Raw genomic sequence first — 17,985 nt, forward strand, 5'->3', positions numbered from 1 at the left:
GCGTGTGCACACACACACAGGCTGTTTGTCGTTAGGGATCGGTCTGTGATAGTGTATTGGTAGGTGATGGTCCATCTTGTTATACAGCACACTAAGACATCAATCTAGCACCTATATCGTCTGCCAGCTTCCTTGCAACAAACACACTGCACATTAATTAACCCAAACGGCCATGTCACAAACATGGTCGGGGGGTGGCGGGGAAACCGTTCTCGTGGGTTCTGTCACCTTTTCCACTCCTTCCCAAAAGGCATTTCATTCTCCTTACAAAGTTGGTACTGAACTGCTCTTTGACAGTAACTTTGTATTTCATTGCATATTCAGTGTTCCTTCCTATTATCAGTCTTATCACGTCCCCTGCAGCAGTACAATGTGCTGTACCTTGAAGATCCAGAAAGCTGGTACCTTTCGCGAGGTGAATTACAAACCTGGAGGGTGTACTCGCAAGCACTACATTCCAGGGCTGTTTTCTCCACATGGCCTAGGAGAAATGCTGGAAGTTATCTGAGGCGATAAATGTAGAGTTAAGTTTCCACTTGTAGTGGAAGTCGAATCAGGAAAATTATTGAGCCCAAATTTTATTTTTACCAGCTCCTTGTGTGGTATTTTGTCAGTATTACTTGCAATGCATTAGCCCTTCAGTTTCTATCCCTGGTTTTACTGTCCCCTGCATGACAGCAATGTATTTTGGCGATGGAAATTTGCCTACAACTAGCCCGTTTCAAATGAAACAGTTTCACAAACTCCCAAATCCACAATGGAACAAGATCTGGCAAAGTTACCATTATCTAACTGGGCATGGGAGGATATTGGGGGATGAAATGGTTAGGTCAGATTTTGCTCCTTGTTCGTTGTGAGCAGCATGTTGTTGCAGGATGTTCCTGCTTTCCCAACAGATCTCGCAGCCCGAGGTGGGACTCCTAGCGTGATAGCATGCATCAGAAATGACACAAGTTGTAGCTCAATTTGCATCGAGTTTCAATTACCTGAAGCAGGTGTACAAACATGCCAGGAATTTGTCTGAGCAAAGCTGTGCCCCGCTATAGGTCAAACAGGCAGTTTACAAGTGAAGGTAGACGTTTGCTCATTGAAACATGCTTCCCAAGGATCAAGAAGTTCTTTAACCTTTGTTAATGTTGGGAAGTTGACAGTCACAAACCAAAACTGCACCCAGCGTGACGGAATAATCTTTAATGAGAAGCTGAAATGTCAAAGCTGCTGTAATTTAAAAATATGCATGTTTTTTAACGACAATAAGTTGCACCGGAATCAAGGGATGGGTAGAGGTTCCAAATCTACCCCAGCAATTTCTTGAAAACCGAAATTGCTGGAATAGCTCAGCAGGTCTGGCAGCATCTGTGGAGAGAGATCTGTTCTGAGGAAAGGTCACTGGACCAGAAGCCAGACCTGCAACTTCAGCCTTTGTTCTGATTTCAGCGTCTGCAGATCTTTTGGTTTTTATCCAGGAGCTCCTTGCCTCCGTTCTCCCCATCTGTAGTATGGTCGTGTCTGGCGCTTCCCTCTGATGTTACATGGTTCAGCAGAACAGTTCAAACTTTCTGCAGCACTGGAGCTCAAGCAGGGAATCATTGATGGTAACTATTGGCTTTCTGCATTTAGCTGCACCCCTGCAGACGCGGGAAGCTTCAGTCAGTTTCACAGTTGTAGTGGTTGCCACGTGCTAGTGAGGCCAGGAACAGAGAGCAAGTGCAGGTGAACATGGGGCTGCAGGGCTGGTGTAGGAGTGGGGGGGGGGGGGGGGGGGGGGCTTCAAATATGTGGATCATTGGGATACCTTCTAGGGAAAATGGGACCTGTACGAGAAGGACAGGTTGCACCAGAACTGCACCAATATTCTGGGCGGGAGGTTTGCCATAGCTCTTCGGTGGGTTTAAACTAGATTGGACCTGAGCTATGGATCAGATGGTGGAGTAGGTAGTGAACAGCCACATACAGCGTGCAGAGATTCTGTGAGAAATGTTAGGCACTTCATATGGCAAAGCTACAGTCAGTATGATGGGTTGAAGTATGTCTGTTTTAATGCAAGTGTGTCTATTTTAATGCAAGTAGTATCAGGAATAAGGGTGATGAACTGCAGAGTTTGGATCCAAACTTGGAATTACTAGTGAGTTTTGAGAAGATTTGTAGGTCAGGTTGAGGGCCTGGATGTAAGTTTGCTCACTGAGCTGGAAGGTTTGTTTTCAGACGTTTCTTCACCATACGAGGTAACATCATCAGTGAGCCTCTGGTGAAGCGCTGGTGCTATGTTCTGCTTTCTATTTGTGTTTGGGTTTCCTTGGGTTGGTGATGTCATTTCTTCTTTTTCTCAGAGTGGTTTCTGGGGTCCAAAATGTTGTGTTTGTTGATAGAGTTCCATGCTTCTCGGAATTCTCGTGCATGTCTCTGTTTGGCTTGTCCTAGGATGGATGTGTTGTCCAAAGTTTACAAACCACAAGCCCTCCTCAGAGCTATAACCACTACCTGGAACACCAATGTACTGATCAGCCAAGGAATTACACCAAAGACTGAAACACTTAGTAAAAGACTCAGACCACCCAAGGATTCTTGAACACCACCAAAGACACCCAGAAAGAAGAGGATGAAATAATCTCCTTTGATGTAACAGCTCTGTTCACATCCATCAATATCAACCTGGCCAAAGAAACACTAACTACACTATTAGAAGAACCAAAGACACATACACCAAACGCCACCAACTTCATCAGCAAGGGCAGTATCGTCAAGATAATGGACCTATGCCTTATCACCCACCTCACTTTCAATAACAAAACCTACAGGCAAACTAATGGAACACACATGGGATCTCTGATATCAGGGTTCTTAGCAGAGGCAGTAATGCAGAGACTCAAACAAACAGCTCTGCCAACCATCCAACCCAAACTTTGAGCCCGCTACATGGATGACACCTTTGTCATCACTAAACAAAACAAATTAGAGGAAACCTTCAAGACCATCAATAATACCCTTACTGGCATAAAATTCACTAAAGAGAAGGAAAACAACAACAAACTGCCAATCTCAGATGTCACAATAGAGCGAATAGTCAATGGGAAACCTCAAAGCAGCGTCTACAGGAAAACAACACATACAGACCAGATACTGAATGACGAGCAATCATCCCAACACACACACAAACAAAATTGCATTAAAACATTATTTCAACGAGTCACCACATGCTGCAGCACAGAGGAGCTACGAAGAGCAGAGGAAGATCAGTGTACTCAAAAAGAACAGGTACCCAATGAACACTGTCTGCCAATTTCTCAGTAACAAACCCAAACAAGCAGACATAACACGTCCAGAAACCCTAGCCACTTTCCCCGGCATCAAAGACATCTCGGAATGACTGCCAGACTACTCAGACCCCTTGGCATCATGGTAGCCCACAAACCCACCAACACACTAAAACAGCAGCTAATGAACTTAAAAAAAACCCTATACAGAAAACAAGCCAAACAAACATCATTTACAAAATTTAAAAATGTTTCGCTGGAAAAGCGCAGCAGGTCAGGCAGCATCAAAGGAGAAGGAGAATCGACGTTTCGGGCTTATGCCCTTCTTCAGGAATGTAGAGGGAGGAGGAGAGCTTCTTCAAGGAAGGCATCCTTGCAAGAGGATTCACAGTAGGTTAAAATAAACTAGGAGAAAGTGAGGACTGCAGATGTTGGGGATCAGAGCTTAAAAATGTGTTGCTGGAAAAGCGCAACAGGTCAGGCAGCATCAAAGGAGAAGGAGAATCGACGTTTCGGGCATAAGCCTACCACCCCTTCCTTGCCTCACTGGGACAAACCTGTCCAGCTCTATCAGCAAGTGCTTCCCAAACAACGTCCACATTTCCGTCATGCATTTCCTGGAGAACATCTGTTCCCAGTTTAGGCGCCCCAGTTCCTGCCTAATAGCATTGTAATTCCCTTGTAAATACCTTGCAAGGACTGTAACAAACACTATATTGGATAAACAGGCAGAAAACTAGCCACCAGGATACATGAACATGAACCAGCCAAAAAACAATGACCCACAATCATTAGTATCCTTACATACAGATGAGGAAGGCCACCATTTTGACTGGGACAACACATCCATCCTAGGACAAACCAAACAGAGACATGGACGAGAATTCCTAGAAGCACAGCATTCCAACCAAAACTCTATCAATGAACAGATTGATCTGGACCCTACCTACCACCCTCTGAGAAAAAGAACAGGAAATGAAGCACAACCCAAGGAAACCTAAGTACATTAATAGAAAGCGAAATATAACACCAGCACTTCACCAGAGGCTCACTGATGATGTTAATTAGCATGGTGACAAAACGTCTGAAAACTCAGTGAGCATCCAGAACTTGGAGCCATGATGTTGTGGCCATTACGGAGACTTTGATATCACAGGGGCAGGAATGGTTGTTGCAAGTTCCAGGGTTTGGATGTTTCAAAAGGAACAGGGGTGGGAAGGGGTTTGTAAAAGATGTGGAGAAGTGGCATTGCTAATCAGGGATGGTATCACAGCTGCAGAAAGGGGGATCATCAAGGGAGTTTTGTCTGCAGAGTCCGTATGGGTGGAAGTCAGAAACAGGAAAGGAGCAGTCACTTTATTGAGAGTTTTCCACAGACACTGAGGAGCAGATTGGGCGGCAGATTTTAGAAAGGTGCGGAAGTAACAGGGCTGTTGTCACGGATGACTTTAACTTTCCTAATATTGATTGGAAACCACTTTGTTCAGTTGGTTCAGTTTTTGTCAGGTGTGTCCAGGAAGGGTTCCTGAAGCAATATGTAGATAGGCTAACCAGAGGGGTGGTATGTTGGATTTGGTGCTTGGCAATGAACCATGCCAGGTGTCAGGTCTCTCGGTGGAAGAGCATTTCGGTGATCGTGATCACAATTCCATGACCTTTACTCAAGGAGAGGAACAGTAGCAGATGATATGGGAAAATATTTAATTGGGGAAAGGGAATTACAATGCTATTAGGCAGGAACTGGGGCACCTAAACTGGGAACAGATGTTCTCCAGGAAATGCATGACAGAAATGTGGATGTTGTTTAGGAAGCACTTGCTGATAGAGCTGGACAGGTTTGTCCCAGTGAGGCAAGGAAGGGGTGGTAGGGTGAAAGAACCTTGGGTGACAAGGGATGTGGAACATCTAGTCAAGAGGAAGAAGGAAGCTTACTTAAGGTTGAGGAGGCAAGGATCAGACAGGGCTCTAGAGGGATACAAGGTAGACAGGAAGGAACTGAAGAATGGACTTAGAGTTAGAAGAGGGCATGAAAAAGCTTTAGCAGGTAGGATTAAGGAAAACCCTAAGATTAGACTAGATTTGATTTCCTACAGTACAAAAACAGGCTCTTCGGTCCAACAAGTCCACACCGCCCCTGCAAAGAGAAACCCACCCAGACCCTTTCCCGTACCCCCTATATTTACTCCTGATCAGTGACCTAACACTGTGGGCAATTTGGCATGGCCATTTCACCTGACCAGCACATTTTTGGACTGTGGGAGGAAACCGGAGCACCCGGAGGAAACCCACGCAGACACTGGGAGAATGTGCAAACTCCACGCAGACGGTCGCCCGAGGCCAGAATTGAACGTTTTACACTTACGTGAGGAACAAAGGGATGGACAGAGTGAGGGTAGAGGCGATCAGAGATAGTGTAGGGAACTTGCGCCTGGAGTCAGGAAGTAGGTGAGGTCCTTAATGAATACTTTGCTTCAGTATTCACTACTGAGAGCGACTTTGACGTTTGGGAGGACAGTGTGAAACAGACTGATATGCTTGAACAGGTTGATGTTAGGAAAGAGGATGTGCTGAAGATTTTGAAAAACAAGGATAGAGAAGTCCCCTGGGCCAAACGGGATTTACCCAAGGTTACTACAGGTCGCAAGGGAAGAGATTGCTGCACCTTTGGCGATGATCTTTGCATCCTCACTGTCCACTGAAGAAGTGCCAGATGATTGGAGGGTGGCAAATGTTACTCCCTTGTTCAAGAAAGGGAATAGGGATAGTCCTGGGAATTACAGACCAGTCAGTCTTATTTCAGTGCTGGACAAAGTATTGGAGAGAATTCTGAGAGAGAGGATTTATGATTACTTGGAAAAACCATAGTTTGATTAGAGTCCGCATGGCTTTGTGAGGGGCAAGTCATGCCTCACAAACCTTATTGAATTCTTTGCGTATGTGACAAAACACGTTGATGAAGATAGAGTAGTGGATGTGGTGTACGTGGATTTTAGCAAGGCATTTGATAAGGTTCCCCATGGTAGGCTCATTCAGAAAGCATGAGGCATGGGATACAGGGAAACCTGTCTGTCTGAATACAGAATTGGCTGGCCCATAGAAGAGGATGATAGTAAATGGAAAATATTCAGCCTGGAGCTTGGTGACAAGTGATGTTCCTCAGGGATCTGTTCTAGGACCCCTCTGCTCTTTGTGATTTTTATACATGACTTGGATGAGGAAGTAGAAGGGTGGGTTAGTAAGTTTGCCAATGACACAGGTTGGTGGAGTTGTGGGTAGTGTGGAGGGCTGTTGTAGGTTGTAACAGGACATTGACAGGATGCTGAACTGGGCTGATAAGTGGCAGATGGAGTTCAACTTGGAAAAGTGTGAAGTCATTCACATTGGAAGGTCAAATTTGAATACAGAATACAGGGTTAAAGGTAGGATTCTTGGCAGTGTGGAGAAACCAAGGGATCTTAGGGTCCATGTCCATAGATCCCTCAAAGGTGTAACCCAGATTGATAGAGATATTAAGAAAGCGTATGGTTTGTTGGCTTTCATTAGCGGGTGGGGGGAGGGGTTGAATTTAAGAGCCGTGAGGTTATGCTGCAGGTCTATAGAGCCCTGGTTTAACCACACTTGGAATATTGTGTTCAGTTCTGGTCACCTCGTTATAGGAAAGATGTGGACGCTTTAGAGAGGGTGCAGAGAAGATTTAGCAGGATGCTGCCTGGACTGGAGGGCATGCCTTATGAAGAAAGGTTGAGGGAGCTATGACTTTTCTCATTGGAGCGAAGAAGGATAAGAGGTAACTTGATCGAGATGTACAAGATGATGAGTGGCATAGATAGGGTGGATAGCCAGACACTTTTTCCCATGGCAGAAATGTTTATCACTAGGGGGCATAATTTTAAGGTAATTGGAGGAAGGTTAACGGGAGATGTCAGAGATAGGTTCTTTATACAGAGAGTGGTGGGTCTGTGGTAGTAGAGTCAGATACATTCGGGACATTTAAGCAACACTTGATAGGCACATGGAAGATTGTGAAATGTAGGTTATGTAGGTTAGTTCAATCTTAGAGAAGGATAAAAGGCCGGCACAACATAAAGGGCTGAAAGGCCTATACTGTGCTACACTATTGTATGTTCTATGATGGTTGACACTGACTATTTCATCATCATTGCAACTGCAAAGTAAGGATCAAGATTGGTATGTCATTTAAATGCAATCAGAAACTGCACTAAAAATCACAAAAGCAGACAGATACCAGGTCAACTATGCTGCGGTTTTTAAATTGAGGTAACAGTGGTGTAACTGCAGTGAAATAGCAATCACCATGTAATTTTAATGGAGCTAGAGTTATAATGTATTTGTAAAGAGTAATGGTATGACGTGGTTTAATGTATGACACAAATCATTTATTGTTTCCTGTTTTGTTTCGTTTAAGTGTCTCTGTATTGAAGATGAACCATTTAATCAAGGAAATCTTCTGGACAATATAGGCCATTGATGCAGACTAACATGTCAGTTGATTTACTGTTTTGTATTAGTTCTAGTATCTCGTATTCTAATTCCCAAAATCTGCTTTCATTAGAACTAGTCAGAGTGTTTGTAAACCAACATGGGCAGCTTTGTATACCATATGGTATTTCACAGAGTACCTATTTTATGTGCTGCTCAGTATTCAATGCTATTGCTTATCAGTCATGTCATGTAGCAGGCAATGGATGCAATTCTGCCTGGTTTCCATCTCTGTCTGTACCTGATTCATCCCAGAATAAGCTGGAAGTTCTTCCTTGTAGCACCTTGACTCTGACTCTGCTTTTCTTTCAATGTAAATCCATGCAGATTGTAGACCCGCTCGCCAGAGGTAGAGCGTTTCGGATGACTGATGACGGAGATGGCTACAGTGTTCCGCATACCCCGATCACTCCTGGTGCTGCATCTCTATGCTCCTTCACTAGTTCCCGCTCTGGATACAACCGTATTCCTAAACGAAGGAAGAGAGAGTCCGTGGCTAAGATGAGCTTCAGGGCAGCAGCTGCCCTGGTAAAGGTAGGTGAATGATCCATGATTCCTCTTGAAAAGTCATTCAGCTGTGAGAAATTAACCAAAATATTGTACAGTGTGAGTTGATGTTGTGGTTGATATCTGAAGTTGATTCAACTGGAAGTGCAAACTCTCAAAGTGTTTGTTTTGATTTAATTCATTTGGGATGTGGATATTGCCCCGCCCCTAGTTTGCCCCTTGAGATGGTGGGGGTGAGCTGCAGCCCACCTTCTGTGGGTTGACCCACAATGCCCTTAGGGAGGGAATTCCAGGATTTTGACCCAGTGACAGTGAAGGAACGGCGATATATTTCCACGTCAGGGTGGTGAATGGCTTGGAGGGGAACTTGAAGGTGATGGTGTCCTAGTTCTAACCAATAGTAATGATACTGAGACCATGGCAATGTTCTGATTGTTAATTACAAAAGTTGCCACATTTTTACCTGCTGGTTGTACACACAAGCAGCTTAATTGTGCATCTCCAGTACATGTGGGGACAGTTGAAATTCACCATCCTGACTTTGGGAATGTATGGCTGTTCCTTCAATGTTGCTGGGTCAAAATCCTGGAACCACCTCCTTCAGGGCATTATGAGAGTACCCACACCAAATGGGCAGCATTGGTTCAAGAAAGCAGCTCACCATCACCTCCTTGAAGGCAAATTTAGGATGGGCAATAAATATGGACCCCAGCCAGAGAAGCCAGTTTCCTCCGAATGTATATTTTAAAAAAAAGAATTGGTTTCTGCACATTTTTAACTTTTTTGGGGGGACAGTCAAATGGAACTTTAAAGCCCTGACAGTGACCCAGGAAAGTTCTGTCAATGTATTTATTGCATTTAAATGTATTTTGAACAACTAAACCTTGGAGTATTCTAGTGATCTTTGTGTAATTGTATTTAGATATTCAGAAGTGTACCTATATCCTTCTTTCTGTCCTTTTTGCTGTTTTAATTAACTGTCCACCCACTCATCCAACTAATTACAAATGGGCTTAAATAGTTGCCTGGAACTTTGACGTAGATAGAGAAAACTTGTCTGAATATGTTCTTTGCGCCAGTTTTGGGGCCAACTATCAGTTATAGCACAACACCTGTTCGACAGGCATGAGGTCAAGCAGAAGAGGCGCCAAGTACCTGTCAAGTTGTTTTCTGGAGGGAAATCTGACCTCCCGTTACAGCTGTCATAGTAACAGAACTTTCCAAAACTTGGTTCAAAATTGCAAAAATCATAGATCATATGTTGTGAGGACAAGTTAAACTTTTCTGCAGCCAAGATACCATCAAGAGTGAAGCTTCCAATTTGTGACAGCTTTTATTCTTGATATTGCCAGCGAAACCGCCTCCATGCAGGAGATGACTCGTTTAATTGTGAAAAATGGGCTGCATGGACAAGTTGGGCCGAAGGGCTTCTTTCCATCCTGTCGGCCTCTGTGACTGAATGTGCCTAAAACAAACACAAGAAAACAACAAAGCAATTATTCCCTCATTTCCCACTTGAATGGAGCTCTCTGTTTAGTTTTCATGTAAAACGTCTCATCAACGTTTTGCATTTAAGTAACGTCTTCTACACTCCCAAATACTTCACTGGAGCAATAAAAGAGAAAATTTAAATGGAGCTACGTACGACTGATAAGTGGGCAGACGTACATAAGATTGGTGAAATATAGAGGAACCTTAATTATCCGAAGGACACGGTTGGGGAGTATTTCGTTCGGTTAAACTATCATTGCCTCCAGTTCCGCGTCCTGTTCCAGGACTTGATGGCCACAGAAGTTGCATTCATAACCTGGCCTGAAAGATGGACTATTAGCAAGAACATCTTTTAATATGTCGACAACAAGTGACAGTGACTCCTGATCTGTCAGAACCTGGAGGAGGTAACTGCAAACTGCTGAAGTACCTTCCTGTGCACAGCCATGAGCCAATAGAGGAAGGCCCAAGCACGCTTGAAAAGAGAGCGCAAAATGTGTATGTGTTGCATGGGGTTTTTGCTACATCTTGACATTTTGTCACACCAAGTCTCCCATTTGAGGCATAAAGTCATAGAGATGTGCAGCATGGAAACAGATCCTTTGGTCCAATTCTACCATGCCAACCAGACATCCTAAATGAATCTAGTCCCATTTACCAGCACTTGGCCCATATCCCTCTAATCCCATCCAGGTGCGTTATAAATGCTGTAACTGCACCAGCCTCCTCTATTTCCTCTGGCAGCTCATTCTACACACTCACTACCATCTGCATGAAAATGTCGCTCCTTAGGTCCCTTTTAAATGTTTCCTGTGTCCTCCAGTTTTGGACTCCCCTCCCTTGGGGAAAAGACCTTGACCGTTCACCCTATCCATGCCCCTCATGATTTAATAAATCTCCGTAAGGTCACCCCTCAGCTTCTGACGTTCCAGGGAAAATAGCCCCAGCCTATTGTATAGATCTGTTCTCCCATTATCCTGATTCTGACCCAAGTTGCCTTCATCCTACAAAAGTTGAATTACAGTCTTAGCACATTGGTCCCTCTGAAAAGAGAAGTTAGTTACGCTATAAGAATCATCAGGCACCAGCATGTTACCTTACAAGTTGGATTTGAAAATCTTTATCTTTCCCTTGTCTGACTCTATCTCAAAGACCTCCTGAATGTTACCAGTGCTAATACTTTGAGAACATTCTCTTTGTTTCTATTGAGTATGTTTTGAACTAAGGCAACCCTCTTAGCTAGAATTTGCTTGCTATTATTATTATTATTCTTCAGTACGACCATAGAAGCTTAGTGAACTGCAAACATGAATTCCGTTTCTTTCACCACGTTGCTGAATTTCGCCGTAATCTGTCTTTATTTCCCATCTATAGATCCATTTGAAGTATTTGTTTTGGTTCAAAATTCTTCTGTCTTAACATCTCCTTTGATATTTTCAAAACTCCCTTTTCGGCTCTCCAATGTGTTCAGCCCTGATTATTAGCACGTGTTGGTCTCCATTCGTTCTCCAGTTAAGTACGTGAGGAATTGCAAGTTGTTTTTGCTCTAACAAATGGTCAAAATTGATTGGGTGAAATAATTTTGGCCCTTGTGTCAATCTGGCCCTGACAAAAATTGAAATTGCACCCACAAAGGCTCAACATACAAATTCGGAGCTCTCATCATTTTTATATTAGATTTTCCTTTATTCTGTGTTGCTTTATTCCATTTTGACTTTTCTTCATATCTTGTATCAAGTGTCAGAACTAATGCTAGCATTAATCAGAATATCACTTGATCCCTAGATCATTTTTTTCAGTACGCTGTTAACTTGCATGCTGGTGCCTGATGATTCTTATAGCGTAACTAACTTCTCTTTTCAGAGGGACCAATGTGCTGAGACTGTAATTCAACTTTTGTAGGATGAAGGCATCTTGAGTCTCCCAATATAAAATCAAAATACTGTGACCCTCTTGGGTGAAAGCGATTAGAGCATTGTGGATTGATGATAATGTCGAGATCGTTGCCCTTTACAGGTAGATCAAGACTGGAACATAATAGGTGTATCCTTTTACACAAACTATTTACTGCGTTATTTATCAGTTTGCAGTTGGCCAACACAGATCAAATCCAGCTATGGCTCAGTTAGTAGCATTCTATGTCTGAATCAAAACATTGTGGGTTCCAATTCCCATTGCAACACAAAGATCAAGGCTGGCTCTTTGATGTAGTGCTGAGGGAGTGCTGCTCTGTTGAAAGTGCCTTCTTTCAGATAAGATGTTAAACAGAGACCCTGTGTGACCCGACAGGAGAGTGTAAAAGATCCTAAGGCATCATTTTTGAAAATCAGCAAGTGTTTGTCCCTGGTGTTTTGGTCAATATTTATCCTCCAAACACTATCATAAAAATGTTGCTATGGGAGCTTGCTGTATACAATTTGTCTGCCCCACTTCCTACTTTGTTTCAAAAAAACACCTTATCGGCTGTGGATCATTTTTGGGGTGCTCTGATACCATGAAAGGTGCTACATAAATGCAAGTCGTTCTCTTCCTTCACTTCATGCTTGTAAAAAGGCACAGGGGTGTGGGGTGACCTGCAGAGTGCTGAGACAGTGACCTTTTGTTATATAGTCATGAAATCGCTGATATCTTTTACAGGGGCGCTCTCTCAGGGAAAGTGCGACACGGCGGGCTCAAAGACGCAGCTTTACACCTGCCAGCTTCCTGGAGGAGGATACAGTGGATTTCCCCGATGAGCTGGATACTTCCTTTTTCGCAAGGGTGAGATTCCAAACCACACAGTATTGAAATCTGCAGCATATTCCACTTTGGGTTCCAACTTGCAGTATATTGATCTTGACACAAATGTCACCGATGCAGCTGTATTAACCAGTTTGAAGAATATCTAATCGAGACCAGCCATGAAAAGGGAATAAAGCAACGTGTACCAGTGCAAACTAGATATAGGTGGTTGGAAGAAGGTCTGATTTTTGCAGAAGATTAAATCTCATCATCATCGTAAGCAATATTTCACAAAGTGAGGTTTGGAGCATTTCCTGATTAAAAGATTCTTACATGGGTCTTTGGATTGGTTAAGGATTTTAAAAGTGCTTGGTAGAGAGAGTTGATGCATCTTTAGCCTTTCCTGGGATTGAGCATCCCTGACACGGCCAGCCTTTATTATCAATTCTTAATTAACCTTCATCCGAGTGGCTTTGCTTTGTCATTATTGATTTTTTTTTTAAAAAATGAAGAGTCAGCCACATTGCTGTGGACCTGGAGTAATGTTAAGAGGTTAAACACTGCAGATTTCTTCCCTAATGAACATCAGAATTAAGTTTTATTGTCACATGTAGTTGAGCACAGTGAAAAGTTTACAATGTCCCCATTCACAGTGCCATCTTAGAGACCTAGGCACACAATCTTGGGTAAAAAGTAGAAAACTGAAGGGATAAATTACAATTAAAAAAAAATAAAATTACAGTTCTTGTCAGTGTAAAGTAGTAATTAAAAAATAAAATTAAAAGTTCCAAATTACAGTCCTCCTTTAACCATGGGCCTGCAGTCCTTCTACACTAGGCTTTCCCCATGAGGGCTCGATCTCGCGATCCCCTCACTGTCTCGTTGCTGACTGTTGTCCTCTCTCCCGTGCTGGACTCAATTTCCAGTGACATTAATGAACCAGAAGAACTTTTACAACAAACAATGATGGTTGTCGTGGTGACCATTGCTAAAACTAGCATTCGATTCCAGGCTAATTAATTGAACTAAAATTCCCCCAGCACCATGGTCCACAGATCAGTATCCCAGGTCCTCTGGATTACCAGTGCAATGACATTACAAGTAGCTCTCCTATGACAAAATAGTTGCATTCCTGTGTGACGCTGTGTTATAGAAAATCTTGCAATACAAATAATGGAGTCTATGGGATAAATAGGGTTAGGGGCAAACCATCAAAAATAGAAACAAGAATAGTAGTTAGCCTAACACAAACAAAGCACAGTCTAAGTAAATCTTTAAATCTTATATTTTAATGAAATAATACAGTGAGTTTAACACTAACACTAAAATCACTGACTACAGCACTGTACCTTTTACAAAGCTCTTCACCAGAAAGCAGGTGAGCTGCCTGACCATGTGATGCCGATGCTGAATTCCAGTCTTCCTCAAGATTCTTCCCTGGTTTGAAATAAAATTCCTTCTAAACGTAGACTACAATTCCCAGTTTCAATTTAAGTTTCAAGGCTTGCAGAGCTGATTGCATTCCTGGTTTAGCTGAGCACACTGAATTTGCATTTTGCAGACAGGATCCTGAGGCTGGGTTTTGCTGTTCAGCTAGTGCCAGGTGGAATCACATAACAGTGAATGGGAGTTTGTTTTATTTTTTAAAAATAATCCGCAATTAACAAATTGTGTTACAACCAAATTGTGTTTAATAAACACGCGTTATAGGAGAACGACCTGTAACATTATATCACCTATGTCTTTAATGGAGGGTTGGATAAGAATTTGAAAGAGGAATGAATTTCCGGGATATGAGGTTAAGAACAAGAGAGTGAAAATGTCCGTGTTGCTCTTCAATAGAGCAGGTATGTGTTTGATGAACTGAATGTGCTTACTATTCTATAATTCAGTGATTTTTTCTTTTGTTTCCACTTATGAAATGTGAATTCAAGATTATTTCAGAGAGTTGAAGCATGTGGTGAACTTAAAAAGTATTCTAAAAGAAACAATGAAAATATGACTACATGTCATTCAACCTGCATGCAGATAAGAGTGTAAGAGCTTTTGTGCATTTAATCAGTTAAGTGCAGCCTTAACCCTTAAAATCACTCAGCTTCAAAACATTGGGGTGAATAATGTCCTCATTAGCACAGTACCCAAGGGACTTCTGTTCATAAGACAAAGCAGGATTGTGCCGAAGTGATCTGAAGTTACACAAGTCTAGATCTTTTTCCTTAATGAAAACCACGAGAACTGCGAATGCTGTGAATCAGAAACAAAGACCGAAGTTGCTGGGAAAGTTTCCAGCAGGTCTGGCAGCATCTATGAAGAGAAATCAAAGTTAATGTTTCAGGTCTTGTGATCCTTCCTCCGAACTGAGAGTAACCAGGAAAATGTCAGTTTATATGCAGCAAGGAGGATCAGGAGAGGGGGCAAGGAGTAAATTATAGGAGTGGATAGAGCCCAAAGAGAGAGAAGAATAGTTGGACAGACAAAGGAGTTGATAACAATCTGGCTGGGGTGGTGAATAGCTGTTAACGGAGATTGTTAGTGGCTAACAATAGGGAGTGTGTAATGGCAGACTGTGATAACAGGCCTGGTGTGTGGGATTGGGGTCTAGGACCTGGGAGAGTTCAGACCCTAAAATTATTGAACTCAGTATTGAATCCAGAGGGGTGCAGGATCGCCAAGCAGTAAATGACATGCTGTTCTTTCAGCTTGTGCTGAGCTGCGCTAGAGCACTGCAGCAAGCCTAAGACAGAGATGTTGGCCGGGGACAGGGTGGTGTGTTTACTTGGCAGGCAACTGGAAGCTCAGGGTTTTCTTGCAGGCAGAGCATAGATGTTCTGTGAAGCGGTCACCCAGTCTATGCTTCGTTTCCCCAATGTAGAGAACGCATTGTGAGCAGTGAATGCAGTAGACTAGATTGTGAGAAGTGCAGGTAAAGTGCTGCTTCGCCTGGAAGTTGTGTTCAGGCCCTTGCATAGTGAGGAGGGAGGAGGCAAATGGGAAGGTGTTACACCTTCGGCAATTGCAGGAGAAGGTGCTGTGGGGGCATGTTGGGAGTGAAGAAAGAGTGAATGAGGGAAGGCAAACAAGGAAGGGGAGGGGAACATGTATCTGGTGATGGTATTTTGCTGTCTGTGTGGGGTGGTGTGGCCATGTATTGTGGGATCTTCTGTACAGTTTGTGGTTTCTCTCCCAGCAACTTTCACAGGTTTGTACAGGGGTGTCACATTCTAATCGCTGACTGCAGGGAGTTGCCATACCCAGTTGTTGGTTTATTGTTGCTACAACCTGCTTTATGCAAAAGGTCACAATCTAGGTATTTCCTGCTTTTATTATCCACTGAATTAGGAGCAGTATTAAACCACAACACTACATGGAACTCCACCAGTTTCAACATTTGTTTCCTTGGAAACGTTTTTTTAAAAGATTTCCAGAATGCCTGGTTTATGGAGATGACAATGATGGTGTTTGTCTGATACAAACTGGCCTGGTAGAGCCCTCAGCTATTTCTTGTACCAATTGCTTTTACCCCCCCCCACATTGCCCACTCTTCGCCAGTGATGCTCATATTTACCTCTCGCCAATTGCCACCCTGACCCTTTCAACTACTTACCTTAAACAAACGTTTGCCTCCTTTCTGTAGCTTGCTAAAGTGTATCTGGGACTTCCAACCCCAAGAATGTGATTGTCACTGCTGTACAGACAGGATCTGGTTTAGCAGCCAGCTCTGGTCCTGTACTGCACTGGAGGGCTTCCAGAACAGGTATCTTCCACATTTCTCAGAGTCCCGGATCGGAATTTGAGACCAGCAACGCAGAGGTTCAGAGTGGTGTAAGTGTAAAGAAAGGGAGTGACTATTTGACTCTGATCGCCACACCTCAGCAGATTTGCCCTGTTGTTTTGGTTGCTGCCACAAATTCCATTCACCAAGCATCAATTCCATCCCTCTCCTCGACTCACTGTTCACAACCTTGACATCCTAACTGATCCCGAGATGAGCTCCTGATTGCCTGATCACGCCAGTACGAAAAGCACCTATTCCCATCTTCCATTTCTATTCCTGCCTCAGGTCATTGTTGAAATGTTTGTTTGTACTTCTGCTACCCCTAGACTTGACTATTTCAATACACTCTTGGACAACCTCTGAGTCTATTCTCCTATAAATTTGAAGTCATCTGCTAATTCACAGCAAGTTGCATTCTCTTATAATCCCTAGTGTTCATTAGCACTCAGATAATGAATGTCTCAAATTCAAAATTCTCATTCTTATATCCCAGTTGTTCCATGGTCTCAGCCCGACTACTTCTGCAATCCCACAGCCTCTCTGAGGCACACTTGCTTCTGAGGTACATTTTGCTTCTAATTAATTTACCAGGATGGCCAAGTGGTCGAAGGTTCCAGATGCTGTGGTTGGTTCTCCTTTCCTTGCTGAAACCTGGTGATTTCTAGGCCCTTTCTAAAGTCGTATGTTCAGATCCCACTCCTGATGTTCACCTTTTGATGAATAGTTGGTGCAGACACGATAGGCCTTTTCTGTACTGTATGATTCTGAGTTCTGTCCTTTAAAGATTCCTGGTTATGATTGTTGCTCCATTGCTGTCAACGTGCTAATTATAATGTCCCTTTCTAATTCTCTCTCCCTCATCACCTCCTATGTGTGAAATCTATTTCGCTAATCCACCTGGTAGTTTGTGGCTGTAACACCTCACTGTAGCTAAGTTTGTCAGTGCTCTGGTGATACACTACGGGATGCTGAGGTGCTATGTAAATGTAGGTGGTTGTTGATGAGCAGGCTCTCACTGTCAAATCATTCTATCTCAATATCCGTCCTGACATTTTATGCTGGAGTTTATTTTCTTTCTTCTCTTCAGAGGTGTCTTGCCTTTTTATCAAGAGTTTTCAGCAGCAGGGACTTGCCTTTCTGTTCTTTTATTGTACTATAAAGCAATTCATGACAGAAACTTCAGCAGAGAAGGTCCATTGTGAATGTTGGCAATGCTCGAACACTTTCTAATGGTGTTGGAGAAATCTCTGTGCCTCACTGCTTTATTTCACTGAATAAAGAATGAGTTGAATCTCCAGAAACTGCAACATGCAGGAATTCTAAAGATGACCTTCTAGCCTGTGTGGTCTCATGACCACAGAATGAAGTTATTTGATTTGTCTCTTGTGTATTTCACATTTTGACTACATTTAATCAAAGCCTTCTGCAAAACAAGGGCACTTAACTCTTAATGTGACAGAAAGCAGGACATGTTTGAGCATAGAACTGTACAGCACAAGAATGTCTCCTTCAGCCCATTGGCTGTACAGGACATTGGTTCGACCTCTTTTGGAATATTGCATGCGATTCTGGTCTCTCTCCTAAAGGAAGGATGTTGTGAAACTTGAAAGGGGTCAGAAAAGATTTACAAGGATGTTGCCAGGGTTGGAGGGTTTGAGCTATAGGGAGAGGCTTGATTAGGCTGGGGCTGTTTTCCCTGGAGTGTCGGAGGCTGAGGGGTGACCTTATAGAGGTTTT

At 43.1% G+C, this 17,985-nt stretch overlaps 1 protein-coding gene and 1 pseudogene across 8 annotated transcripts in view; both read left to right on the forward strand.

Annotated features, from left to right (window-relative positions):
• Positions 1 to 17,985, forward strand: part of LOC122560494 (inactive rhomboid protein 1) — a 365,137-nt gene that overhangs the window by 294,230 nt on the left and 52,922 nt on the right. For all 8 annotated transcript variants that reach the window (XM_043711146.2, XM_087998010.1, XM_043711147.2 and 5 more), the window contains 2 exons: positions 8,082 to 8,288; positions 12,390 to 12,512. In XM_043711146.2, the coding sequence (XP_043567081.1) occupies positions 8,082 to 8,288; positions 12,390 to 12,512 (330 nt within the window). The remainder of the gene's footprint in view (positions 1 to 8,081; positions 8,289 to 12,389; positions 12,513 to 17,985) is intronic.
• On the forward strand, positions 1,006 to 3,152 carry LOC148146638 (uncharacterized; annotated as a pseudogene).

Source organism: Chiloscyllium plagiosum, unplaced genomic scaffold (genome assembly GCF_037043375.1).
Source record: "Chiloscyllium plagiosum isolate Xiang-an unplaced genomic scaffold, Cpla_swu_hap1 HiC_scaffold_20, whole genome shotgun sequence".
NCBI lineage: Eukaryota > Metazoa > Chordata > Chondrichthyes > Orectolobiformes > Hemiscylliidae > Chiloscyllium > Chiloscyllium plagiosum.